General features: G+C 39.7%; 1 protein-coding gene across 4 annotated transcripts in view; it reads right to left on the bottom strand.

Moving 5' to 3' along the window:
• Window positions 1–27,998, bottom strand: part of SLC4A4 (solute carrier family 4 member 4) — a 434,558-nt gene that overhangs the window by 383,471 nt on the left and 23,089 nt on the right. For 3 of the 4 annotated variants that reach the window (XM_077137062.1, XM_077137060.1, XM_077137063.1), the window contains exon 2: window positions 1,781–1,854. In XM_077137062.1, the coding sequence (XP_076993177.1) occupies window positions 1,781–1,853 (73 nt within the window). In that variant the 5' untranslated portion in view covers window position 1,854. Of the gene's footprint in view, window positions 1–1,780; window positions 1,855–2,185; window positions 2,618–27,998 lie in introns of those variants that run through there. The other variant, XM_077137061.1, reaches the window with a different exon arrangement.

Genomic DNA, 27,998 nt, shown 5'->3' with positions numbered 1-27,998 from the left:
TAAATTGCACTTGAAAATAGAGGGAAATGCCTCAGGATGTACATTTCTTATTCAAAGCCTTAAGAAACCTATGTCCAGTATCCTTTTGCAATAGAGTGCAGTCAAACCCCACCGACCTTATAATACTCAAGAAGTGATTTACATCTCCTGAGAACTTAGCTGGAACAGTATTCTCAAGGAACACACACACACACACACACACACGCACACACACACACACATACACACACATAGTGATACATGCACAGTGTATCACATTCCTGCAGTCCACATGCTTTCTTACTGATTTTTCTACTGTAACTGTCCTAAGAAAACTACAGGATATTTATTCAAACCTACATTATTTCCTACATCTATGTGTTATAATTGTCAATATTGTTATCCCCTCTTTGACATTGAGACAATGACAGAGATGCCACAATGGAGATTTAGCATCATGGAGTATAAGAATCTTAGGTCTAAAGTTTTACTATTTTGCTTTCACTAACTTAACATTTTCCCACAGTGATATCATAAAAGTTCAAGGAACTCATAAAACAATATGAAAGAAAATACCGTAGTTTCCTTTTTCCTAAGAAACTTAGGCATCAAGTTCTTATTAGTCAGACTCTAGACCATAAATGTGGGAAGGGAGGGGAGGATGGCAGTGGGTCAGGGTGGGGCAATCCTCCAACACTACAAGATCAGAAGAAACTTGCTAAAAAAGCCTGAGAAACAACATAAAAACCATACTATTCCAACTATTCCAGCTGACACAAGGGCATCACTTGCCCAGGACCTGGTGCTCTGTCTGGCTGAAATATCACTCCAGAGCACACAAAGCCTAACCACTTTTTCCCAAACCCCCCACTCTGGTCCAAGTTTTCAGTGGGAACTAAATTCGTACCAAATGGCAGTAATCCGACTACAGTCTTCAAAACACATATGAGCTCTTAGGTGAATTTAAAGGCTGGACTTTATCAAGTGGTCACCTGCAAGTTCCATTTAACTTTATGAATATTCCCTATCACCCTGATTATTTTTAAAATATCATTATAAATATTAATAATACCTTGCATATCTGTGATGCCTTCATATAGTGACTTCAATAAATATTAATTAACCCCTACATTCTCACTAACAAATAAATAATATTATTCCCACATTGTTGTTAAGTCAAGAGACCAGGGAAGGGGAGGCACACTGAAAGCATGACAGCACCAGATCAAATATAACCCTTATTTGTTTGTTTGTTTGTTTATCAGGCACTGGGAGCATTAATAAAAGAAGTCCTGGAGTTTCTTAAAGTAAATAATGCTTGTCCATCTTTTTTCACAGAATTCATCCATGATTACTAATCTACATATCCTCAGCTAGACCCATTTTTTCTGCAGCAGCAGTTGCACTCTTCTTCTGTAACATCTATTACAGATGATTAGAAGGTGTTGCCAAATACACTTATATAAAGCTGGCAGCTTCCTTGAGTTAGTAATTGAAAGGTGGTTAATATTATCTGGCAAAATATTTAATTTCTGAAGGAGATAAGCAGCTAAAGTAAGCACCTGCTTCAAAATAAGACCCTTTTATACATGCAGGAGGACCAACTGATTCTGATTCTTATGGTCCAAAGAAGTTCTTAAAACTGCTTTCTGTGTCGAAGCAAAATGTGGAAATAAATGAAAGTCCATAGAAAGGTTTGGTTTTCACTTTAAAAACATAAGACATATAAAATGCATGAATGCCATTATCTACAGAAACATATGGAAATGAATCAACACTTTCCCAGACCCATGAAGCTCACCTTCTACTTCTTCTTCATCACACACATGCTTAAGAAAGGAAGCCCCTCTGTCCAAGACAGCTTCATCCTCCATCCTATAGTAATAAAAAAGAAAAAAAGAATGCTCAGACTTCTCCTGGAGTGAGCCACTTGAAGCAGCCCAGCTTCTGGGCAAGTTAGCCTGCAAGCTGTTGTTCATGTTAACAGGGCAGAGTCACTCTTCCTTTGGTATCAGCTACTCCTTTACGCAGCTCCTCTCATCTGGTGCTTGAAATCTGCCGGTCCCACATAGCTTCCGTTCTAACCTTGAGAGGGCACCCACATGGTCAGGTGAGGGACAATAATCCCAATCCTCTAGGCTGGAGGTTGAGGGTTATTCCCTTTGGGGTTTGCAAAAAAGGAAAAAAAAGATGAAAAAAAAAATACCAAGAGAGGAAGTTTGGAGTGTCTGGAGTGCTCGTGATGATCGTTTGTGGAAATCCAGCTTCAGTGCTTAGCTCTTTAAACACCCACTGCATAAAAATGTATACCCTCTCACACACACACACGCACACCCACCCACACACAGAAAGCGACAGGGAGGTAGTCTAGTGCTCAGTGGGAGCCTAGCTTCCAGCCAGCCTCTTAATACCAGCACAGCCCAGTATTCTCTGTTGAGTGGCAAGCTTTGAGTCACATGTTGGCCTTACGGAAATCTGACATCTGAGGATTATCCAGCCACCCAACTTCGGCAATGGTCGCATATACATGCCACCCATTCATTCATTGTCCGCATTCTTATCACACATCTCTCTCTATGTATATCTGTCCCGTTAACTCTCCCCTGAAGGGCAAGAATTTCTTCATTTTGTAATCACATTATGCTGTCCTCCTGTCTCCTTACATAATAGGATCTGCTCTGCAATTTCATATGCTAAATAAGACCTCAGAATCCATCCAAGTAATGACAGCGTTTTTACGGTCTCCCGATGCCAATATGTTTCTAGTTTATAATACGAGTTAAGGTTTATTTCCCTACTCTGTGGCTCCTTTTCATTGCATTAACTTTGATATACAGAATTCCATGAACTCTATTTATAGTGAAAGCAGAAAGAAAATCCTGAATTGCTCAAATGTTGCCTGTGTAGTACCAGTCTAGAAACAAAGAACTTTCTCTGGGGACAGCTGCTCTATGTCATACCGTACATGAGCCCTGCCAGAGAACCAAATGTTCACTTTGTATTCTATTCATCCAATTATATGCTCAGGCATTGAATATTGTAGGTCTGTTTTCCATATTGTCCGTATAACTTATTCTTGTGCTCCAGATATTTGTCATAATCTATGTAGATGTGCACTGAATTCAATTTTCTTCCTTTCTATTTTAGGGGCATATCTATCTCACAAAGCAACCATCACAGCATAAAAAATCAGGAATTTGGCATCAGTTAGACTTGGATTTTAAAAATCTAGTTCTACTACCTAGTAATTGTCCTGGAGGCAAGTATTTAACTTCTTTTAACCTCAGCTTTACCATCGATAAAATTGGGAGTAAGAATAGCAACCTTGCAGGATTGTGTTGAGATTCAAATTAGGTAGCAGACATGAAAGCACTCAGTGCAGCGCCTAGCACAGACTGCATGTTTAATAAACATAACTTTCCTTCTTTCTTTCCTTACCCTTCTCAAATATTGGTGGACAATATTATTAGGAAACTCATTGCCTTAGGACACTTGCAGAATTTCTTCTTTCAGAGATAAGAACCTCCTATGCTATAGTTAATCCTGATATATACCTGTTTCCTTCTCTAACCTCAAACCAAACACATAAAACTAAATGCAAACAAGCTATGGGTCAGCCATCAGGAGTATAGTGGAAAAGAGAATGCCCTGAAGAGTTGAGAGGTCAAGTCATTTATTAGCCTCTATGAGCCTCAGATGTCACCCTGGTTCCGAGGATTATGATGTATTATCAATATTCATTAATTCAGCAAATATTTATTTGGTGTCTGCTATGTTCCTGGCACTCTTCAGAAAGAGGGAAATACATCTTTGAATAAGACAGACAAGGTTCCTAACAAACTAATAATCTCAGTATCAGCGCTCTACAGAAAATAAAATGGGGCAGAGGGCTATTTGACAAAGAGTGGCTCCAAGAAGACTTCCTAATGTCGATAAGGAGGCGAAATTTGAGTAGGGGCAAGAGCCGTAAGAAGGAACCATCGTGGGAAGATCCAGGACGGAGCATTCTGGCCTAAAGGAACAGCAAGTGCAAAGGCCCCAAGGCCTGGAACAAATTAAGCATGTTCCAGGATCAGAAACAAAATCCGTATGGCTGGACAGAGACAGAGGTCATTCGTAGGAGATACTACTGGACAGAATCAGTGCCATGCAGGCCATAGCACAGTGTCAGGATTTTATTCTAAGTGTTCTGAGAGCCACTAAATGGTTTTAAGATGGAAAGCAACTTAAACCATTGTACCATTTTAAAAGATCCCCCTGGCTTCCATGTGAAAAATGAATAGTCAGAGGTAAGAGAAACTAGGAAACTGTTACAGGAGTCCAGAAAAGGCTATGGGAGAAACAGGTTATTGGGAAGGAGCCAAGAGTTCTAATTTGACCACTCTAAGATAGAGATGCTTATTATACATGCAAAAGGAGATATCGGGTACATAGGTAAATTATCATTATTTGTAGATTCTGTATTTGAAAATTCACCTGCTCACTAAAATTATTTGTAACCCCAAAATCAACATTCACGGGGCCTTCACAGTCATTTGCAGACATACAGAGCGGCGCAAAATTTAAGCTGCCCAACACACACATTGCCAGCTGAGGTTGAACAAGGTGACACTCTGCCGTCTTGTCTCAGCTCTCACACAGTAAACAAGCATCCTTTTTGCAATCTATTTAATGCCACGTTTTGGGGAAGTTTTGTGCTCGCTGTTGGTGACTTCACTGTTTACAATGGCCTTCAAGCTCAGTGTTGCAGTGCTGTCTAGTGGTCTGAAACACAAGAAGACTGTGATGTGTCTCACAGAGAAAAATGCGTGCATCAGATAAGCTTTATTCAGGCAGGAGTTATAGTGCCATTGGCTATGGGTTCAGCAGTAACAGCCCTAGTGAACTTGCTTCTGGAAGTAGTTGTTTTAATTAAGTTGTCTTTAAACAGGAACACACCCAAAACAGATTATATACTCATCGGCTGACAAAAATGTCATGACCAGAAGCTCTCAGGAACCTAACCCCATATTTCCCCTGGAGGCAATGGAACAGGATTCTCAAATTCAATGTTCTCCGTTTGTAGCCCATAATTACCACAAATAGCAAGACTCTATTATATCATGGTCAGGGTTGGAGATAAGAATTTAGGAACCCCTGAATAAAGGTGGTACATAAGGTTATCCAGGACGAGATGCTACAGGAATAGAGAGCCTAAGACAAAGCACTGGGGAATGATGACGTTTAGGAGCAGAGAGACGAAGAGCAGTCAAAGAGGTAAGAGGAAAACTAGGCAAGAATAGCATCAAAGAAATCAAGAGAAGAGTAGGGTTCTGCAACCGAAAGGCCGAGAAAGAAGAAGGCAAAGAAATAAAGAGTGGGCTTGGTAATACGGACAATCTTTACTACTCTATCTTCTTTCTCAGCCTCTCTGCATCAGAGCTCTGCTCTGGCAAGATGGAGATGGTTGACCAAATCACCTGAAGCATACAGTACATGGTACTCCACATACAGAGGGCATTCACCCTTTTCTCCTCCTGCCCTCTTCCATTCATGGGTTCAGTAAATATTTACCTAGTGCCTACTGTGTCACTTCTAGGCAGTGGAGATAAGTGGAGACTTAGACAGACAAGGTCCCTTCCACCACGGTGAATACATTCTAGTGTAATTCTATATACCTTCTCAAAGACTTCCCCTAGGAGTCTAGGAGATGAGTACAAGAACCCATCAATAGTACAGCCTTCAAAGACACAGATAAGGATGACAGCTATATGGGAAAATTTTCTTTTTTAAAAGACCTCAGAAGCACAACAAAATCCTGGAGCCCTACACTACTGCACATATGTCAATGGTATCGTGTCTCCTTTAGAAGACTAAGTGTAGTGTCGCCCACATTTCTTCTCAGAACTAACCCTTTCCAGTCCTATCAGCTTACAGAATCTAAAATAATTTCATGTCGAACGTCATTTCTGCACCCCACCATTAATCAAGGTAGACCTAAAGTCTTTGGGTGTCTTTTAACACATTTCCTAAGTAAAAGGTTAGTCTTAGCACCTAAGCCATTCCCCAGATTTCATGCAATAGTTAAAGGGAACATAGTGGAGGGGAGGGGAGAGAAGTTAACATAGCAGAGCCCTCTTCATAGGCTGAGCAAATGATCCAACCTAACCGAAACACCATCATCATGTTCCATCTGAGTTAGAGAGTGAGAACAATGATTGGTGCATTCCTTGGCTCTTTCATGCATATTTCACATTCCCTCCAAGACTATACATAGTAAGTAATTAGAAACTCGGTTCTTTCTGATGGACAATGCAGAGCATGTGAAAGCAGCCTCTTTCCTGTAGGAAAAGAAATTAAATGCTGCAAACTGAAAATATAAAAGCTGCACACCCACAGCAGCCTTTCCCCAGAGCAACCATCACTCTTCCTTGAAAGCAAGTCCAGCCTGGCACACATGGACTTCTGCACAAAGTACAAGGATTTTATGGCTTTGTTCCATCTTTATATCACAACTGTCAATTATTTGGGTTGTGTTTCCCCCGTCTAAAATCCTCCCTCAAGTTGCCTGCTATTATTAGTAAGGCAGTAAATATCCTTTCTGACCCCAACAGTTTTCTCTCCTATTGGTAGGAAGAAAATAACTCATCCATTCCCTAACCAGGCCACCAAATCCATTATCAAAATGTTCCTTTCATACGGCCTGCATTTGCTGGAAAGATAGAAAGGAAGGAACACGCTTCTAAGCAGTTCCCTGGGTTGCTAATATCACCAGCATGAGGCAAAGTTCAGAATAGATTTGGAAGCTTCTCTCCAGCATCACGGGGCTAAAGGTCACCCAGTCAGTATAAAATCCACTCAGGGTTGATACTAGATTCCTTCAACAGGGACTTCTAACAGTATAAGCAATACCCCTTCTACAGAAGTCTACACCCATAGTGGGATTTTTCTCATTCTCCATTATTCTGGAACCCCAAAATGATTTAACTGTAACACATGTCCAATCTGCTGCCAAACGGACCAGCTTTCGCCAACCAGTCCTAATCACTGAGCAAGCTTGTAAGGGTGACTTAAGCCCGGCACGAGAAACATTTGTGCAAAACTGTCAGCCATTGGGCCTTGGGCACCCATCTACATTCCACCCCTCTGGGTTCCCACCCCCCCAGAGCCTTCGCCAACTGCCAACGTGCTCACCAGCTAGTCCACGCAGCAAAAGCAGCTGCCACCCAGGCAGGCAGTCCAAGTGGCAGGCTGCCAGCACACAAGTTTCAGAATGCAATCCTGCCCCTTTCATAGTGCTGCTAAAGGTTGAAGGTCTTTGGGTGTGCTAGCCTTTAGATTCGCCTCAATTGCCCTCCTACCTCCTGTGTACCATCCCTCCCCTTTTATAACTCCCACGGTAGCATTTCACTTGTCTCTATAGTAATAGCATCTGATTTCAGGGTTATAATATTATACAGCACAAGCCTCCTCCTGCCCCAAGGCTTTTGCCAAAGGATGCACTTGCAAAAGAGCTGCTGCTGCTTAAGGTGGAACCACCTGTTTCCTTCCCACCCTTGGACTGCGGTGATGCTGTGAGTTGTAGGCAACTGCAGCCACAGCAACTGCAGCACTCAGAACCTGGGAGAGCAGAGAAAAGACCTTCCGATGTCGGCACACGAGGCAGTGTGGAGAGGATCTACTCTGGGATTTCCACCCCCCACCCATCACAGCGCCATGCCCCCTCTCCACTACTCCTGACATCACTGGTTCTTTCCCTACATACAGCTTAATGTTTATTAGTTAACCATGTAGTTAAACTCATCCCAGTTTATCCTCCCTAGATTGAATCTGTTCCTGACATCTAGTGACCCCCCCAATCTCTCACCATACAACAGCTTTCCTGTGCAAAGCAAATGTTTAAACAGTTCTATACACAAATGCCTGCACACACACCGAAGTGACGCATGCAAGAAGTGAACAAATACTAGGAAGTGAAGATTTTTACTTTTTATTTATTTTTTATTATTAGCCATTGTTGTCATGCTACTTGGCTGGTCTTAGATCAGATGGGAGGCAAAAATCAGCGTGTTCACAAGCATTTTGCAGACGTTACACGGAAAGAAGCAATCCGTACTGACATCTAAAATTATACACCCATGTATATATTTCAGAGTTCTATTCCCTATTCAAATCATTTCTAAGATTCGGGGAACCATTTTCATTATAAACCGTTTACAAACGTGATGTTTTCTTTCAGACTGTTTTAAACCTCCCGGCACTGCGTGGGTGCTTTTGTTGTTTGTTAAAACTCGGCTGTTCATATTTTCAACATAGACATAAAGAACAATATTAATTCAAGCCACAGGCAATGGGACACAACAATCTCAGCAGCTGCAAAGTGCACTGCCATCTTTTGGCAACATGTGTTCATTACAGGGAACTGGAAGGAGAGGGCAGAGGAAGAGTTGCAATTATTCCCTGCAAATTTTTAAAGGGGTCCATGAGGGCCCAGAGGAAATAAGAGAAAAGAATGCTGTTGCAAAGACTGCAGGCACTCAGGACAGACGTGTGGAGGATGCGGCACTGGTGCAGCACACCTGACAAGCGTGACTCATGGCAGAGGCAACACCCCCATATCAGACTGCAGCAAAGTTCTGCAAATCCCCTTCATGGGCTTCAGAAGAGCCCTAATCAGCCTGGAAATTTACACAGGCTGGGGGCCAGGGAAGGCGAGGGAGAAATGTGTGTCAGCCACACACGAAATCAGGCTGTGGACCGGATAAAAGTTGAAAATGCATTCCAGAGCAGGATCACACCAAACATTACTCTGGATTCCTGAACTGTATTAAAAGTTCATTTGTACTCTTGGGCATTTATCCCAGAGAAATGAAAACTTATGTTCACACAAAAACCCAAACACAAGAGTTCACAACAGCTTTATTTTTAAGAGCCAAAAACTGGAATGAGCCCAGATGTCCTTCAACAAGTGACTAAACAAACTACGGTGTATACATACCATGGAATATTACACAGCAATAAAAAGTCGCAAACTATTGACACACACAACAAATTGAACAGTTCTCCAGGGAATTAACGCTGAGTGAAAAAAAAAGACAATGTGAAAAGGTTACATACTATATGATTCCATTTATTTAGCATTTTTAAATGGCAAAATTTTTAAAACGGAGAGAATAATGGATACCAGGGGATAGAAAGGAGATAGATGCAATTTAAAAGGGCAACACAAGGGATCCTTGTAACTGTTGAGGATCTTAATGATGGTGATAGATATATGAACATACACAGTGATAAAATTGTATAGAATTTAATACACACACACAAAGAATTGAGTACAAGTAAAACTGAGCAAATGTGAATAAGTTCAGTGGATCGCATCACTGTCAATATCCTTGCATTCTGATATTGTACTACAGTTTTGCAAAACATCATCTTTGGGAAAAACTGGGCACAGTATAAAAGGAATCACTCAGTATTATTTCTTACAACTGTTTGTGAACCTGAATAAAATTTTCAATTAAAAAAATTCATCTACAAATTCTTCTTTTTTACTTTCTTCCTAGAAACAATATTCTCTGTTGTGGTCAGGTACAAGGGGAAGCTGCCTGGTTCAACACGGATGAGGACTCAGGCAGAACTGAGTGCAAATCCAGACGCACCCTTTAGTAATTGGGCAATCTTGAGAAAGTTCATTAAATTCTCACTATGGTGTCCTTTCAAATGAGCTATAAGCACTTCACAAATTGGTTTTAGAGATTAAATTAAGTTCCTGGAGTAAAAAAATTCAATTAATTTTAGTTGACCCTAAATCTTAGGTCGCTAGGGCCTAAAGAGTAATACAGCCCCCTTAGGGTCCCAGAAGACATTAGGATACCACGACCCTAAGGCAATAATTCTGTCTCTAGGAGCAAATGCACGGAGGTTTCAACTGGGGAGAGGAGAGATAAGCAGGATCAGACTCCTGTCTTCCATCTTCTCCATGCTGGCCAGAGCCTTCCATGGCCTCAGAGTGCTGACTCTGCAACGTGAGAGCGGGCTCAACAATGAAGAACAAGAAGGAACTGGTACGAGGACGGGATCAGGGACTACGGGGTGAGGAAAGCCATGGGGGCTGAGGGATGTGACAGATGGGGAGAAGGGTGACATGGCTGAGGAGGACATTGAAGTGCTGAAAAAGGAACTTTTGGGCAACACCTTTGGGACCTTCCTCTGATTCAGCCTGTATCCACTGTCAAACTCTTTATCCCTGTTCGTCAGTGGGCCTTCCATGCACTCTTCCCCCACCACCATGTACTGCTTCTGACCAGGGTTCCAACGCCAAACACAGCAATCTCATTCCTATCTCAGAAATTAAGCACTTCGCCTTTTAGAGGTTTTCTCAGAGCTTTTTACTGCTAAGAATAGAAAAAACAGACTCCCTTCGAAACGCTTAACTTTCTATTGCCCAGCTTCAAAGGCTTTGGTGTGAATATCAGAAAGGTCCTAAGGGAGGGATCAGTCAAGATGCAATGGCTTGATATTCCCCATGTGAGAAGCCAAGGCAGAAGGCGAGCAGTGGGCACATCCTTTCTCCCTACTTTCCTCTTCACCACCGCCAGTTCTTCAGCCAAGGGTCAGCCAGAACCCACGGTAGAATAAAGAGGGAAGAGGATAAAGAGGAATTGGTACTATTTCACAAGGCAATGATGGGGAGAGAGTGGACAATCAGCAGGCGAACATCCATCGTACCCAGCAGGTGCCAGTCAAAGGGATGCTTCAGCATGTCCAGGCTTAGCAAGTGAGTGCCTGACGTCTGCCCTCCCACAAACAGCATCTCACTAGTCTTCCTGGCTCTGGAGTCACTCTTCTTTAATCCATCCACTTACAATTTGACATCATTCTCCTTTTAAAGATTATTCAATGGTTCTCTGTTACATAGAAGATGTGGAAGATGAAGTCCGAATTACTCAACATGGAATTTTTTTTTTTTTAACATGGGCAGGCACCGGGAATCGAACCCGGCGTTCTTGCCTGCTGAGCCACCGTGGCCCCCACCTCAACATGGAATTTATGGTTTGCCATATGATTTCCTTTCCACACTCAGCTCCTGCCATCCCGCCCCCCCACCCCCCGCCATACTATTCCCTGAACCAGGCCACCATTCCTTTGTGGATAGGCTGTTTCCCCTAATTAACATATTATATAGGTATCCCATTCTTCGAGACCCAACTTAAATGTCTCTGAAACCTTCTCTACATTCTCAATCACACCTTTTCCCAAGCAGAGCAATGCTCTGTCTGCTCTCCAACAGCTCCCTGGGTGCATCTTCTTCTCATTTAGTGTGTATGACACTGCATCATCGTAATAATTTAATCTCACTCAACTATACTTGGACATGTCATGGGTGACTTCACCACTATATTATGAGTTCTTTGAAGGTAGGTATCATCTTTCTACCTCAGGTGCCAAGCACAGTCACTACACATAGGAAATCCTCATTAAAACATTGGAGAATGAATGAATGAATGAATAGACCAGTGAGAAATGGCCTCAATAAAGACATATATATGCTTATCATTAAGTGAATCTCTAAGTTTGAGGGACCTGAATGTGCTTTTCACACAACATAGACCCCACAAGCAACCTGGTATTCAACAGAAGAAATAATAGTGTTCCAAAGCTGGGGGGGAGCAGGGAATGGCTACATTGTATTCTCTTAGGTTGTTATGTCTGTGGATGAATTAAGGATTTTTCCAGGATAATTTTAACTACAGAATTTTCTCCTTACAGGCTAATTTAAGAATCTAACCCTTCCCATGGGCTGTAACTGCACTGTTACATGTTATGGGTGAACTAAATTTAAATGAGAATTTCCTTTTGCTAAAGAAAAAAAAAGGTACCTGGGCTGCCACATAGTAGGTGCTAAAAAAATTTGTTAATGAATATATGTAAGAATTAACTAAAAATTAGGGCGGTGTAACTGTGGCCCAGGGGCAGAATTCTCGCCTGCCAGGCCGGAGACCCAGGTTCGATTCCCAGGGCCTGCTCATGAAAAAAAAAAAAAAAAAAAGAATTAACTAAAAATTAATTCACAGCATAAACTGCTTAGAAAAAGCTTGAGAAATTATGAGAAAGCTTAAATTTCTCCTACAGGCCTGAAACTGGACAAATAAAACAGTTATGTATTTAGGTAAGCCTATATAGAAAATAGGTGGCAGATACTTGAAAAGGAAATTAGAATTTGAAGTGTCAGGATAAACCTTAATCTCTGGAAATTTTAGCATAAATTTACATTTGTTCATAGTCAGTGGTAAACAGAATTGGTACAGGACTAGCAAAGATAACTAAAATCCACACTCACATGTCATTTTAGTCTGTGATTTTGTGTACATTTACGTGGATTTTACAGAGATCACAGATGAGTTCCAGGTTGGCTGGCAGACGGGGGACTTGCAGGCAGGCGTATGTCCCAGGATAGTGCTGGGAGTCTCTGGATGGTACTTGATCAGGTACAGCCCTGACATACCCTTCTCTGACACAGAGAACTAATGTCGGAGAAAGGTGCCTTCCTCTCCTACCTCTACACAACACGGCAGCCCCTCTATTCACACTTCCATCCTCAGCCACCATGCCTGCTGGCTGGGATGGGCCTCTAGAATTTTACTAGTGCTTGTTATGGGTCAAGAGTGCACTAATCACCATACATACACTATTCATTCATGATGCTGCCAGATACTGTCTGAATTACTCAAAAACAGGGCAAGGCTGAAGGGTATAGCTAAAGGATTTCAATACCTATTGTTCTAGTTTGCTAGCTGCCGGAATGCAATATACCAGAAATGGAATGGCTTTTAAAAGGGGAAATTTAATGAGTTGCTAGTTTACAGATCTAAGGCCGAGAAAATGTCCCAATTAAAACAAGTCTATAGAAATGTCCAATCAAAGGCATCTGGGGAAAGATACCTTGGTTCAAGAAGGCCGATGAAGTTCAGGGTTTCTCTCTCATCTGGAAAGGCACATGGCGAACGCAGTCAGGGCTTCTCTCTCAGCTGGAAGGGCACATGGCAGACACGGCGTCTTCTGCTAGCTTACTCTCCTGGCTTCTGGTTTCATGAAGCTCCCCGGGAGGCATTTCCCTTCTTCATCTCCAAAGGTTGCTGGCTGGTGGACTCTCTGCTTTGTAGTGTTGCAGCATTCTCTGCCCTCTCTGAGTCTCTCATTCTCCAAAAATGTTTCCTCTTTTATAGGACTTCAGAAACTAATCAAGACCCACTCAGATGGGTGGAGACATGTCATCCCTAATCCAGTTTAACGACCGTTCTTAACAATTCACAGGGAGATGATCCATCACAGTCCCAAATACGCAGCATTGAATAGAGACTATTCTACCTTTAAGAAATGGGATCCATATTAAAACATGGCTTTTCTTAGGGGGCATATTTCCCTTCAAACCAGCACACCTATAAATATGGAGAGCATGATATTTGAGACTCTCATCATCTATTAATAAAAACTATTCAAATTTTTCAAACATGTACAACAAACAGGCACTGCACTCAACATTTTGCGTGGATTCTTTAGGTAAATTCTCCAACAACCACATGAGGGAAATACTCTTCATAGCCCATTTCAGAGTTATAATTTGAAGTAATTTGCCCACATCACAAAGTAAGAGTGAAGAGAAGCCGAGGACCAGACAGGAAGTCTAATTCAGCAGAGGTGCATTATATTAACCACTCCGCCTACGCCTGCATAACTAAATAATCCATGCCATGAAGGCTTACCTTCAAGATTTTTTTTCTTAATGCTTAACTGAAATGTGCCTTCCTATAATTCCAAATTACCCAGCCCAGTACCTCAGGTCATCCTGCTTTCTTTCCTTGGGTATTCAGAAACGTTCATACATTTATAATGCCCGTGTTTTAACAGACTATTTTCTGTAGTGATCTTTGTGAATTTGGGCATTTGCAAAATGAGGTACGGAGTATGCTTCATGAATTTCAAGGGTCTGTTATTCTCTTTAGGTGTTCTGGTGAGTCTGTTCGTTCATCAAAGATATATTTATTATTTGTGATTCTGGGTTCCTACAGTGTTTGGGAAAGATCACATAAGTCAGCAAAACAGAGGTAACTTGACAGAGAGTTGATAAGAAGATGAATTTTGGAGTCAGACTGGGTTCACAATCCTGACTTAGTTATTAGCTTTGTGACCTTTAGGCAAGTTACTTAATCTCTCTGTATCTCAGAGATGAGGATGATAAAAATAGTGAATACCTCATTGGATTGTGAGAACTGAAGGAGTTAATATTTATAAAGCACTTAAACAATGGCTGGCATAGTAAGATCTATATGAATGTTTGGTACATAAAAATAAAGACATTAATTATGGATGTCCTGTTAGAGAATGCTTCAACCTTTGGTGGGTAGGCACATTGAGGTGTATACATGAACACTGAAAGCACTTCTCTAGTTTATCTTCCCTTGCTAAAATGCCTCCTTTCATAACACCATTCAAAGTTTATCTTTTCTTTTCCCCCAAGGAATCTCAGTGTATACTCGTGGTCAAATTCTCCAGAGCATATTTAATGGGTTAAATCATTCAGCCATGTATTTAACCAAATTATTGAGTGTCTACCACAGCTAGGTATTATTCTATATGCTAAGGATAAATCCATGGTGGGAAACAGACAATACAATTGAAAAGTGAATTGTACATTGTGGTAATTGTATAGACAGTGATAGTGCTATGGGGAAAAAAATGCAAGAAAGAAAGAGGTTAGGGAGTTGGGTAGGATTGGGAAGGAGACACAGTTTTGAATGGGTAGTTAGGGAAGACCTCATTGAGTGACAGTTGAGCAAAAACCTAAAGATGGTAAAGAAGAGCCTTTGCATATGGGAGGAAACCACAAATGCAAAGACCTGAGTCAGGAAAGTGCCTGCATGTTCTTGGATCAGCAAGAAGGCCAGTGCACTAGAGCAGATGAGCAAGAAGAACAAGAGATAAAGTCAGAGAGGTAAAGCCAAGGGAACAGTAGGCTGTGTGGAGCCTTAGAGGCTACTGTAAGGGCTTACTCAGAGCAAATGAAAAGACACAGGAGGATTCTGAGCAGCAGAGAGATATTTCCTCAGGCTCGCAGGCTTCTTTATTTTTTTTAATCTTTGTCATTACAAAAACATTGCAGTTAAGGTTTTTTCTGGAACGTATTCAGAAGGTCACTCAGGGGCCACAGCTAGTGTAGCACAAAGGTGCTGGCCGACAGGCAGGGGTGGGTCAGCATCCGTACCACAGTCAGGCCAGAACTGACCCAATCCACCTTATCCAGGAGTGGACAGACACATCTGGGAAGACTTTACCCCTCAGAATGTAGTGCCTTCACATTGACTGCGACCTTGTGAAGGCACTGAACAATGTGTCAGTGCTCAAACTTGAAGCCAGTCTGCATTTAGTGCATTAATATAATCTGTATTAACTTCTGCCAAACTAGCCCTGAAGTTCATGACTCATGGGGTTGCCACTTGAACCCATGCCTACCTAAATACGCTCCAGGGGTGATGAAGCTTAGGAAAGAGGATGCCAAAACAGATGATTAACATACAGACATTATTGGAATAGCGTGGAATTGATTTGTGGGTGGCTTTTTAATACCCATGACTCAAATCGATACTTTAAATGATAACACATAGCTGTTTTTAACAGCTGTCTGGCTCTAGTGGCTAGTTTGTATGTACAGGAATGGGCTACCCCGCAGGAAGATGATACTCTTCAACTTAAAAACACCCTCTTTAACTCTGGTAGATTAAAAGAGGCCTGCAAAATATAATTATCAAATGTAATGTGTGGGTTGAGATCCTGATTCAAACAAACCAAAAGTTAAAAAACTTCTGAGACAATCAAGGAAGCCTGAATACACATCGGATATTAGATGATGTCATACTTAGATTCAGTTGTCAACTTGGCCAGGTGAAGGTGTCTAGTTCTGTTGCTGTGGACATGAGCCAATGGTACATGAACCTCATTTGTTGCTCATTACATTTGCAGTCAGCTAGGAGGATGTGCCTGCTATAATGAACGATGTTTGATTTAATTGGCTGGTGCTTAAATGAGAGAGCTCAAAGTAGCACAGCCCAAGCAGCTCAGCCTACCTCATCTCAGCACTCACAGCTCAGCCCAGGCCTTTAGAGATGCAGAAAGAAAACACCCTTGGGAAAGCTGTTGGAACCAGACGCTTGGAGAGAAGGCCAGCAGAGATCACCTGTGCCTCCCCACGTAAGAAAGAACCTCAGTTGAAAGTTAGCTGCCTTTCCTTGAAGAACTAACAAAATAAATCCCCTTTTATTAAAAGCAATCCATTCTGGTGTGTTGCATTCTGGCAGCTAGCAAACTAGAACAGATGATATCAAAGAATTATTGTTAATTTTGTGTGATAATGGCATTGGAGCTATTTTAATGTCTTTATCTCTTAGAAATATAAACATATATTAATTGATAAAATATATGATTTTGATTTCTAGGATTTGCTTTAAAATACTCTAGGAAAAAAGGAGGTAGAGAGGTGAAGCAAGACTGGCACCATGTTGGCAAATGTCAAAACTGGGTAATAGAAGTTCATTGTACTGTCCTTTCTTTTTTTATGTTTGAAATTTTCTAAAATAATTTTCTTTAATTTAATTATTCAATAGACAATTATCAATAGGGTCACCCACTTTTTTATACCCCAAGCATTCCAGAAAACATGGATGAATAGAGAAGTTATAACATAAACATATTATATGATAAAAGGACCAAAACTTTAAAATCCACAGCCATATTCCTCACTTCAGATGTTATAATAAAAATATATAAACATCTTTTTTTTTTATTTTCCTTCACATCTTAATATACAAGTTGTCACTCAACCAATACCTGACTGATTGTGGCATGCCTAATGCTTTCCATCTTAGTCAAAACAAAACCACAATTATGAGACCTATGTTTCTTAGCATTACATCACCATTTTTAATTTTGTCCACTCATTTTTGAGAAATGATCAGATAAAATGCAACAGAGCAGTCAAATATTGGCAGCAACAAACACTGAAGCACAAACACACATGGTGATCCTGACAAATCTGAACTGCAGGCTGGTGTGCAAAGCCACCCTGAATTCACTACAAATGCCCCTCTACTCCTCAGCTGATGTACAAAGTAAAAATCAGAATATGAAAGGCGATTTGTATGAGTTCTTATATATCAAAGTGTGGTTTGTACGAAAGCTGAACCTATGGAAGTCAGGGGTGTGCGTACATACAAATACACAATATCAATGCATAGGATGGTGAACTTCCCCTGGGATCCTGAAAAAGCAAAGAATATCTAAACACCACCACAGTCCCTTCTATTACTAGACATTGTTGGGGGACAAGGGAAGAGAAGCATGTTCCTGTTGGCACCATATTCCCTTTTTACCAAGGAACAAATCTATTTTCGCAAAGAGACAAAACAAAATTTGATCATTAAGTTTCAAGGCCAACTCACAAAGACCTGTTTATTACAAATGGACCCAAATCATAGTAATAACATTAAAAGCTAATATAATAATTGCTTTCTGTGATTTAAGCCTCACTACCAATCCACAAAATAAGTTCTATTATTATTCCCATTTCACAGATGAAGAAACTAAGACTTAAAGATGGTATGCAAATTGTCAAGATTACACAGCTACTAAGTGATGGGTATAAGTTAGAAGTATCAAAACTACTAATAACAATATAATACTAATAGAACTATTTTACTATATTATTGGTCAAATAAAAATGTGGGGGCTAGAATGGATTCCTAAGCATAATTTCTATCATTGCTTTCTGTGGGGAAATATATTTAGAGTTTCAAACAACCAATGTGCATTCCAAAAGAGAAGTGGAAGTAGCCTGTATCTAGTTAGGAAGGTTATCAAGTACATAACTGAAATTAGAGGGTAAATAACTGTTACCTCTAATAGATAATCCCAAATACATTAACAATTATCAGCTTATTAAAAATTAACAAGTCTATCCCAAGAAGAAATTATATACCACATATTGTTTACTTATATAAAAAAAAATTATCTAGATAAACACAAGAACATTTTGTGTTTATCACAGCTAAAGACCAGAGTGAAACCTCAATTGAGTTTTTAAAGATCCATCCCGTGCCATAACATACCCTTTCTGAAGATTTAGGACTTGCCTGTGAACTATTATCAACCTAAAAGAATTTCACAAGGAAGAACTGTTTCTTCATTTAAATATCAGAAGAAAAAGACTTTGCCAAGGAGAGTTTTATAAGAAGCTAAGATTATTTTCCTTTCAATCTTCTTTTATTTAACTTTCATGATCCTCCCAGTTTACTATTGCAGCCAACCTAAAAAAGAAGAGCCAGAAAAACTGTAACTCAGACTGTCACTATCATGTTCCAGCCTTGACAGAGGCTTAAAAGTGCATTTTATAAGTCTTCCTGCCTGTGCTTACAGTTCAGCAAAACTAACAGTCAGCCCCGAAATGCCAGCGAGGCACATAGATGATGATATTCTTATACAAAATGGAAATGATGGCCAGCTGAGAGTTGCTCATTTCTGTTACAATCGCAGAATCATTTTCATTTACAATGAACTTTGGAATGCAAGCAAAAAATAAGTACACACAGATAAAAATTATCCAATAAGCTGTATAAAAGCTATTTTGCTAGTAGCCAAATCATTTCTTGTTTTGTTGTACTACTGATTTGTACTCTTTTGTCATTAGCCCAGATGATCCATTCATTAGTCAAAATGTATTATTATTCATCTTATTATTCAATATCAGTAAGGATCAGTCTATTTAAAAAAGGAAATACAATGTCTGTGCAAATCTAAGGTGGTATTCCTTGTTCAAATCTAATTGTCCCTGTCTGGTCCCCCTCGGACAAATCCTTTAAAAAATCAGTAAACGTTTTTCATAAAATGAATGGTATAAAAGTTATTTCTCTCTGAGTCTCAATTTCCTCTCCTGCAAAATGGGTTTAGCAATACCTACATTGTTTAATTGTGGGAAGCAATGAGATAATATACAGAAACACACCCTGTGTGGCAGGTCTCACCGCAGAGCTGGCATTCAAGACAGACAGCTAGAATTACTATGCAGTAGAATTCTCAATTTTCCCCAGACAAATGCAAGTTTATCGATCTCACACAGCTTGCAAACACCAGAGGAGGAACTCAAACCCAGTCCTGTTTGACTCCAAGATTCTTATACCATAGAGCACGGAGGAGGAGAAACCAGGAAGTTCTTTCAAAATCTTTTCCAAATTTATTAGTCCCAGGGTAGGAATAAAAGACAAGAGAAAGCTTCCCCTCCTAAGTTTTACGTAAAGTTCAGGAACATCAAGGAAAGAAATCATCAAGCATGTACCTCTTGGTACAGCAGAGATCAGATTTCTCAATTTAGTGCTGATACTCAGAGGTCTCACTGGGAACATGGCTGAGCACTGGAAACAAGCCATCAGAACAGTTTCGAAAGGTGGTCACCCCAGGAAATACAGACCTGAATGCATAATGTTTACGCCCAGGGGAAAAAAAAACTTTAAAATGTACCCAAGTGCCAATTTTTAAAAACCACAATAAAAGGAAAATAAAATACAGACGTGAACTGAGGGATGGAAGGAAAAGCAGAAGGGAAAAATATATTCCAGGTTCTTCACTAATATATCTTTGGTAAGAACTGATTTTCTGAAATTAATGATGCTATGGGTTGAATTTTTTCCCCTAAATAGACATGCTAAAGTTTAATTCCTGGTATTTGTGAGCGTAACCTTTTTGGAAATGTATTTAAAGATGTAATCAAGTTAAGATGACGTCATATGGGGGATTCGGGCAGGTCCTAATCCAGTGGCTGGTGTCCTTTTCAGAAGAGGAGAGCAGCATGTGAGGATGGAGACACTCGAGGAGAAGAAAGCCATGTAAAGACTGGAGTGACGCATCCTACAAGCCAAGGAATGCCAATAATTTCCGGCAAACACCAGAGTCTAGTGTGAAGGAAGGATTCTCTCCTACAGGTTTCACGGGAGCATGGCTCTGTGGATACCATGATTTTAGACTACCAGCCCCCAGAACTGTATGACAATACATTTCTGTTGTTCTAAGCCACTCAGTTTGTGACACTCTGTTACAGCAGCCCTAGGAAACTAACACAAATGATTTCCTAAAACAGAATGGCAGACTTGGTAAATGAGCAATAAAAATTTCTCTCGTTTTATAAAATTACTAAGGTAATTTTGAATGATGCTAAATAATTATTCATAATGATAATTATATGTATACTTTACTGTGCACCCACCATTTGATAATCCCTTTAGATACTTTACTTATAATTTTCACAATAATCCATAAGCCCTATAGTGTTTCATAAGTCCATCTTACCTAGGAAGAAACCCAGCCTCAAAGCCATAAAATAAATTCCCCTAGGTATAAAGCTAAAAGGGAAAATATTGGAAATTTGATATGTCTGACTCTAAAACCCATGCTCTCCCTTACTGGGTGTGAAAGTGCATGGCATAGGGTCCATTTGCTGTTTCTTCCCTTCTCAGTAACCTAGGAAATACACAAGGTCGATGGAGCCTCTCTGGAGGATCAGACAGAGAGTTATCAGTAGATGAGCATCACCCTTTCCTTGGGAACCAAATCAATCATGTTGAAAGTGGTGAAATTAAAAACAGGGTATTGACTATTTTAAATGGGTGTTATTATGACAACAAGGTGTTTTGAAAGCATAACCATCTGCACCTTGAACAGGACCAGAATACAAAGTTCTCAGTAAACCAAACAGCAGTCAAAATCAAATTAATGAATTGAAAAAGAACAAGCCCATCTGTGATGCTTTACCCAACACAATCAACAAGAGTGAGTAGAGGACAGGAGGACAGACGAAATGACTTCTAAAGTTTTGTGAAACTGCTGTAATAGTATAGGGTAAAACTCTTCAAGGTGCTCCAGGACTTTCATTTCATTTATTTTATTCATTCTCCCATCATGCCTGATAACTAATAAAGCAGACAAGTATTACATTGAGTCCAAGTTAGAAATAAGACAATTCTGACTAAAGGAGTTTCTAAGCACATGAGGTAATCACAGTAATCACAATAAAACCAAAATTATAACCTAACCTTCCAGTACAGAATTTCTTACAATGGATAAAGTTGCTACTGTGCTAACTGTGAATCCTATTGCTTCCCAACCAGTGTGCTGGTTAGTGTGTTGCAAATAAGTGACAGGTAGGCTGAGATATCCATTCCCTCATTCCTGGGGGCTGCCAGCAGGGCGAAGCACAGCCAGAGCCACAGGCCAGCCACCTCCAACGACAGGAGGTCTACACTGTTTACCCCAAAGAGCTCTACAAATATCATTATTTTCTAGTTATTCTGTGACATGAAAAAGATTCGGAAACATTGTGAATGAATCCATCATTTCGCCAACTTTCTTGACCAGGAAATACAAACAGCTTAGAAAATCCACAGTGTACCTGAAGTAGCCTGAATAACCCACTCCCCCTCAATCCTCTTCCTTCCCCACAGGACCTCTATATTTCTAACAGCTGTTAGCCAACGTCATCCCAGGCTGAGGATGACACACTTTCTGAAGAACTGTTTACAAGGCTATGTAAACCAAGTTAGGAGGTCACAGCTGAGAGCATTTCTATACCCCTCCAAGAGCAGCCGATGCCAGAGGCAGAGACCCACACAGGTCAGCTTCCCACAAAACTCTGGGTGCTAAGGGCCACGTCAAAAAAACGACTGAGGTATTAGTGCCACCTGAAACAGTCACAAAGATATTGCAAGGAAGCACTCTGAGTGGGAAGCAGAGAAGAGGAAGAATTCTCCTCATTTTTTCATCTTTCATTGTATTTATCAATATACAAAAAGGATATCATAAGGATAGCCACAGAAATCACTGAGCTTTTTACAGAGTTTTTACCGAGCAATCAGTTTGTGGTGAAAACTCAGTGCTCCACGGTCAGATGGGTCTATGTGGTGACAAAAGAAGCCCCTGCCTTCCAGGCAGCAGAGCTCTCTTTTTTGCTCCAGCCCCAAAAACAAGAGCAGAACCACCCTCTTTCTACTTTATTAGTCTTTGTAACCTGTCAAGAGCTGCACTCAAAGACTAGGATTTTATGGGGCAAAATCCAGTATTACTACTAATAATGAGACCAAAGGAAGGTACAAATTATGTGCAAAATCAGCAACACAGTGCATGTAGCATAATACAGGAATCCCGAAATAGCATCAGGGCTTATATTTAATTCTCTCCTTTTTATATACCTTCCCTAGCACCAGAGGAGTTCCAGCTTCACGACAGTCACTCTGCCTGACTTCACAGTATTCATCAAACTGCAGTCTCTTTAATGTAACCTTGCCTGCACAAAAGGCACCTAGTAGCCTATTCACACACACACGGGTAATGTCACTACCACTTCGGAATATTACCACCACTTTCCAAGTCGGCGAATCTTAATCTCTGCTTCACACTTTCACGTCCACGGCTCTCCAATCACAGTGTGGAGCTGCCCTCCACAACCCAACTCTGGCCTCACAGGCCTCCTGGATCTTCTCACTCATCCGATGGCCCCCCTGCTCCAAGCACAGTCAACCCCCACCTCCTGCCCAGCCCTCCGATGACTGGACCCTACGTTTGCTGCCTCTTAGCTAGGACAGTTTTGCCTAGATCCCCATTTCTGGCTCTGAGGATAAATACAGGATCATGACTATACTAAAACTAATCCTGGATCTAACCAAGTGAGAAACTAAAGCTCAGTCATGGGCTATTAGGAAAAAAAAAAAAACAAAGGATTGCAAACCAAAAGATAATAACAGTCAAGATATGGACCTCAAACTTTCAGATGGAAACAGGACAAGTTTGAAATTAGGGCTGAACTTATCATTTCAAATGGAAGCCAGAAAGCTAGTGGGACTCTTGGACAAATAAAGGTTAGAAGAGTATATTTTCCTAGATGGTATATAAGTTGTCCGCACAAATGGCCAATGACACATCTTGATGGTTGGTGGACCTCTTTGGTAATGTTGCAATGAAATAATCTCACCCACGAATTTGATGGCAAATCTTACCATCCTGACTTCACAGCTCTAAACAAGTCCCTAGTTCCTTTGCATCTGTTCCCACAGCTTCAAAGACAGAGCTCTTTTTTTTTTTTGCCTTCCTCCTTTTTTTCATTGGAAAAGTTGTAGGTTTACAGAAAAATCGTGGATAAAATATGGAGTTCCTATATATATCCCCTCACCCACACAGTTTTCTCAATCATTAAAACTCTGCATCACTGTGGTACTGTGGTTACAACTGATGAGACAATATTATTATTATACTATTATAACTATAGTCCATAATTTACATTAGGGTTCACCATTTGTGTTACATAATTCTAGAATTTTAAAAATTTTTATTCTACATATGTAGAATAAAACCTAAAATCTCATTTGACCTATTGAAATATACAATTCACTGGGGTCGATTTCATGCACAATGTTGACTGTCACCTCTACCACCAGTACCCAAAACTTTTCTATCACCCTAAACAGAAACACTGTACCAATCAAGCACTAACTCCTAATTCCCTACCTCACCCCAGCCCCTGGTAACCTGTATTCTGGTTTTTGACTCTATGAATTTGCATATTACAAATATTTCATAACAATGAGCTCTAGCAACATTTGTTCTTTTGTGTCTGGCTTATTTCACTCAATATATCTTCAACATTCATTCATGTTGTCACATTATCAGAACTTCATTCTTTTTTATGCCTGAATACTATTCCATTGTGTGTGTGTGTGTGTGTGTGTGTGTGCGTGCGTGTGCATGTGCGTGTGTGTGTGTGTGTGTGTGTGTGTACACCACATTCTGTTCCCGTTTTTCTGCTGACAGACACTTGGACTTCTTTCATTTTTGGCAATTGTGAATAACGCCACTATAAACATGAGTGTGCAAATATCTGCTTGAGTCCCTGCTTTCAATTGTTTTGGGTATATACCTAGAAGTGGGATTTCTAGGTCGTACAGCAATTCTATACTTAGCTTTCTGAAGAAGTGTGAAACTGTTTTCCTCAGTCGTGCACCATTTTTCCAACAATTAATTCACCAACAATGAATTCACCAACCATGAATGAGTACAAGTGTTCCTATTTCTCTATATCCTCTCCAACACTTGTTCTTTTCCATTTTTTTAGTAATAGCCATCCTAATAGGTACAAAATGGTATCTCATTGTGATTTTGATTTGCATTTCCCTAGTGGGTAATGATACTGAGCATCTTTTCATGTGCTTTTTTTGTCATGTGCAGATACTGCCTTTGAAAAAATGTTTTTTTCTGTCAATTTTATAATTGGGTTCTTTTTTTGCTATTCAGTTGCAGGATTTCTTTATATATTCTGAATGTTAAACCCTTACCAGATAGGTGGTTTCCAAATATTTTCTCCCATTCTGTAGGTTGTTTTTTTTACTTTCATGAGGTCCAAAAGTTTTCAATTTTAGTGAAGTCCCATTTATCTATATTTTCTTCCACTGCTCATGCTTTCAGCATAAGAAAAAGAAATGATTGCCTAACCTAAGGAGGCAATCAGGACAGGACTCCCTATATTTTTATAGAAGTTTTGTAGTTTTGGTTCTTTTATATAGGTCTTTGACCAGTTTTTGAGTAAATGGTTGCATATGGTGTGAGGTATGGGTCCACCCTCATACTTTAGCCATGTGAGGATCCAGTTCTCCCAGCACCATTTTATAAAGGAAGTTTATTTTTGCACAACCGAAGGTGTAAGTTCTAATAAGATCCATGAACCACCATGGTTTTTTTTTTTAAGTGATTAAATTTAAGATACTACTACTAATGTTTGTTTACTCCCAAGCTATAGGGAACATAACTTGAAATTGCCAAATGTTCCACCTTCTCAGCAATAGAGATTAGTGAAAACATGGCTGTCTGAGTAGGACAGGGCTCCAACTTTTCAGCTAACACCCACATTTAGAAAGAAATTCAATTTAACACTCCCGGTTGTTTTGAAAACTTCAAGAATGCAGCAACATTAAGGTCTCTGTTAAAAACTGATGTATGGGCAGGAATTTATTGTTAATATTTTGTGTTACAGTAAAAAAAAGTCTTTTAGCCCAAGTAAAAGAACCTCAAGAATGGTGTAAACTCATACACCATTTTGACATCTTACTTTTCCAAATAGTTGGGAGCTTCAGAGGATGTATCTAAAAACTCCTTTATTTGAAATAGAGTATGGTAATGACAGATCTAAATTTAACATGGTAAAGAATCATAGCAGAATCAGAATATCTTTTTATTGTTAAAAGTACATACACTATAAATCTTTTTAAAATCTCCAGCTACAGTTCAAAATCTATAGGAGTAAACAAAAGAAAAGAGAGATGGTATTATAAAAAGATAAATGGTTTTGTGAAGGTGTTTTGTGGTGAAAGTATATGATGCAGCCACCCTAGCATACAAAGATATTTGAAAGCAATCTAAAAAACACATGCATGTGCAAATGAATAAGTGTTCCCAAGATGAATTACAAAGAAAAACACTCTGAAAGTGAATTCTTTCTCATATTTGACTTTGACACCTCTTCAGATTTTTCAGATAATTCCTTGAAATTTTGATTAGAAACTAGTGTTTATCATTTTCCATCTTTATTATTGCAATTGCATATCCTCAGTTCAATTCCTTGGACAATTTTCTCTCGAGTACCTACTCCGTATCAGTACATGCATTACCAGGGTGATGTAAAAGATGAATAAGATAAAGTCACGGCCTTGAGGAGATTTCTAGCTAGAGTGGCAGACAGACCTTGCACGGCAAAGGAACGAAAAAAGTGAACAGAGCCTCTGAGACCTATGGGACACTAACAATCTCATGAATATGGACATTCTGGGAGTCCCAGGAGGAGAAGAAGGGGAGAAAAGGGCAGAGGGTACATTTAAAAATAATGGCAAAATATTCCCAAATTCAATAAAGACAAAACTATATACATTTAAGAGGCCCAATGAATCCCAAACAGGATAAACTCGAAGAGAAGTCTGCGCAGACACATTGTAGTCAAATGGTCCAATGCCAAGGACAAAGGTGAGAGTTCTGAAAGCTGCAAGAGAAAAGCAACACACGCTACACTAGGGAGCCCCATTAAAAGTAAATGTCGATTTATCATTTGAAACCATGGAGGCAAGAAGGCAGTGGGTTGAAATATTTAAAGTCAGCTGCTGAAAGAAATCATGGTCAACCAAGAATTTAATATCCAGTTACACTGCTTTCAAAAATGAGGGTGAGACCATGCATGTCCCCAAAAAACAAACAAGCAAGGAAAAACCAACAAAAAGCCAACCAACCAAACAAAAATTCAACAAATAGTGCTGAAATATTAGGACACTCACATGGAAAAATAATGAAATGTGACCCTGCCACACAGCTTACCAAAAAATAAAAAATTAGGGAGAGAGAAAAACATTCCCAAAAAACAAATGCTAAGGGAGTTTGTCATCATTAGACCTACCCTACAAGCAATCCTTGTACTTCACTAGACCATGTGTTTCAGTTTGCTAAAGCAGCCAGAATGCAATATGCAGAAATGGATTGGCTTTACCTTGGGGATTTAGTAACTTGAAACTGACAGTTCTAAGGCCATGAAAATATCCCAATTAAGGCATCAACATGAGATACTTGGACTCTGAAGACAGGCTGCTACCATCCAGGACACCTCTGTCACATGAAAAGCCACATGGTAATGTCTGCTGGTCCATCTCTCTTAGGTTTCATTGCCTTTAGCTCTCTAGTTCCAGTGGCTTCTTCTGTAGGTCCTCTCTTAGCAACGCTGGGACTTCTCTCTCTAAGCTCTCTAAGTTTTTCCTGACTTTTATGCTCTCATACAGGAATAAGACACACCTTGAAATGGGTGGGTCACATCTCAGTTGAAACAAGCTAATCAAAAGGCCCTACCCACAACAGGTCTACACTCACGGGAACAGATTAAAAGAACATGGCCTTTTCTGGTGTACATAACAGCTTCAAACCAGCACACCATGGTTCAAATTGGCATAAAGAGTAACCAGATGGTAATTGTAAATTACATTTCTTAGTGTGTAAACTCCATCTTTATTTATTAGTTTCTAAAATGTAAATGCATGAAAGTATTTATAAATCCATGACAATCATAAATAAATGTGCACCTCATGGCAAAGCCCCAAAATATATGAAGCAAATATTGACAGAAATGAAGGGAGAAATAGACAATTCTATATTAATAGTAGGAAATAACTTTCACTAATAGATAGAACATCCAGACAGAAGATCAAAAAGGAAACAGAAGATCTGAATGATAGTCTAAACTAACCAGACCAAACATGCATATATAGAACACTTCACCTAATAGCAGAATAACGTTCTTCTCAAGCGCACATGGATCATTCTCCAGGATAGACTATATGTTAGGTCACAAGACAAGTCTCAATAAAAACAAAAATACTGGCATCACCTCGAGATCATAGCAACAACCTAGGAAACTGATTCAGGTGTCAAGGAATCCAACTTAAATTGGTTAACTTGTTTTTCTAATATCATAAACAGAAATGTGATTTAAAATAGGAGAACTGAGATAACAAAAACACAATCAAAGACCATGGTAGGAAAGAAATCTGTATTTGATAAATTATAAAATTACTATGAGATTTTAGTACAACAAAAAATTAAGGAACCAAGTTTGCTTCCACATAATGCAACAGAGCTTTTTTAGTGTAATGTGATAAAAATGTGTAACATCACATTTTATTTCCAATAATTATATCTAACAATTTTTAGATACATGTAATAATATATCTGATTATCTGTAACAATAACCTTGCTATATCAAATTATTTTAATTTCTCAAAGGAAGGAAGCTTCTTAAAATTTCTTAAATTCAAATGTAAATGAGAAGAGAAAAAATAGAACTTAGGCACTAATTTTTCAACATAATGAAAATAATCCTTCTTTCTGTTTGTAGAAATGCTCATAGAAGACCATGAAGTAATTCATGT

This window comes from Tamandua tetradactyla, chromosome 19 (genome assembly GCF_023851605.1).
Source record: "Tamandua tetradactyla isolate mTamTet1 chromosome 19, mTamTet1.pri, whole genome shotgun sequence".
Lineage (NCBI taxonomy): Eukaryota > Metazoa > Chordata > Mammalia > Pilosa > Myrmecophagidae > Tamandua > Tamandua tetradactyla.
This window is presented reverse-complemented; position numbering and strand designations above follow the sequence as displayed.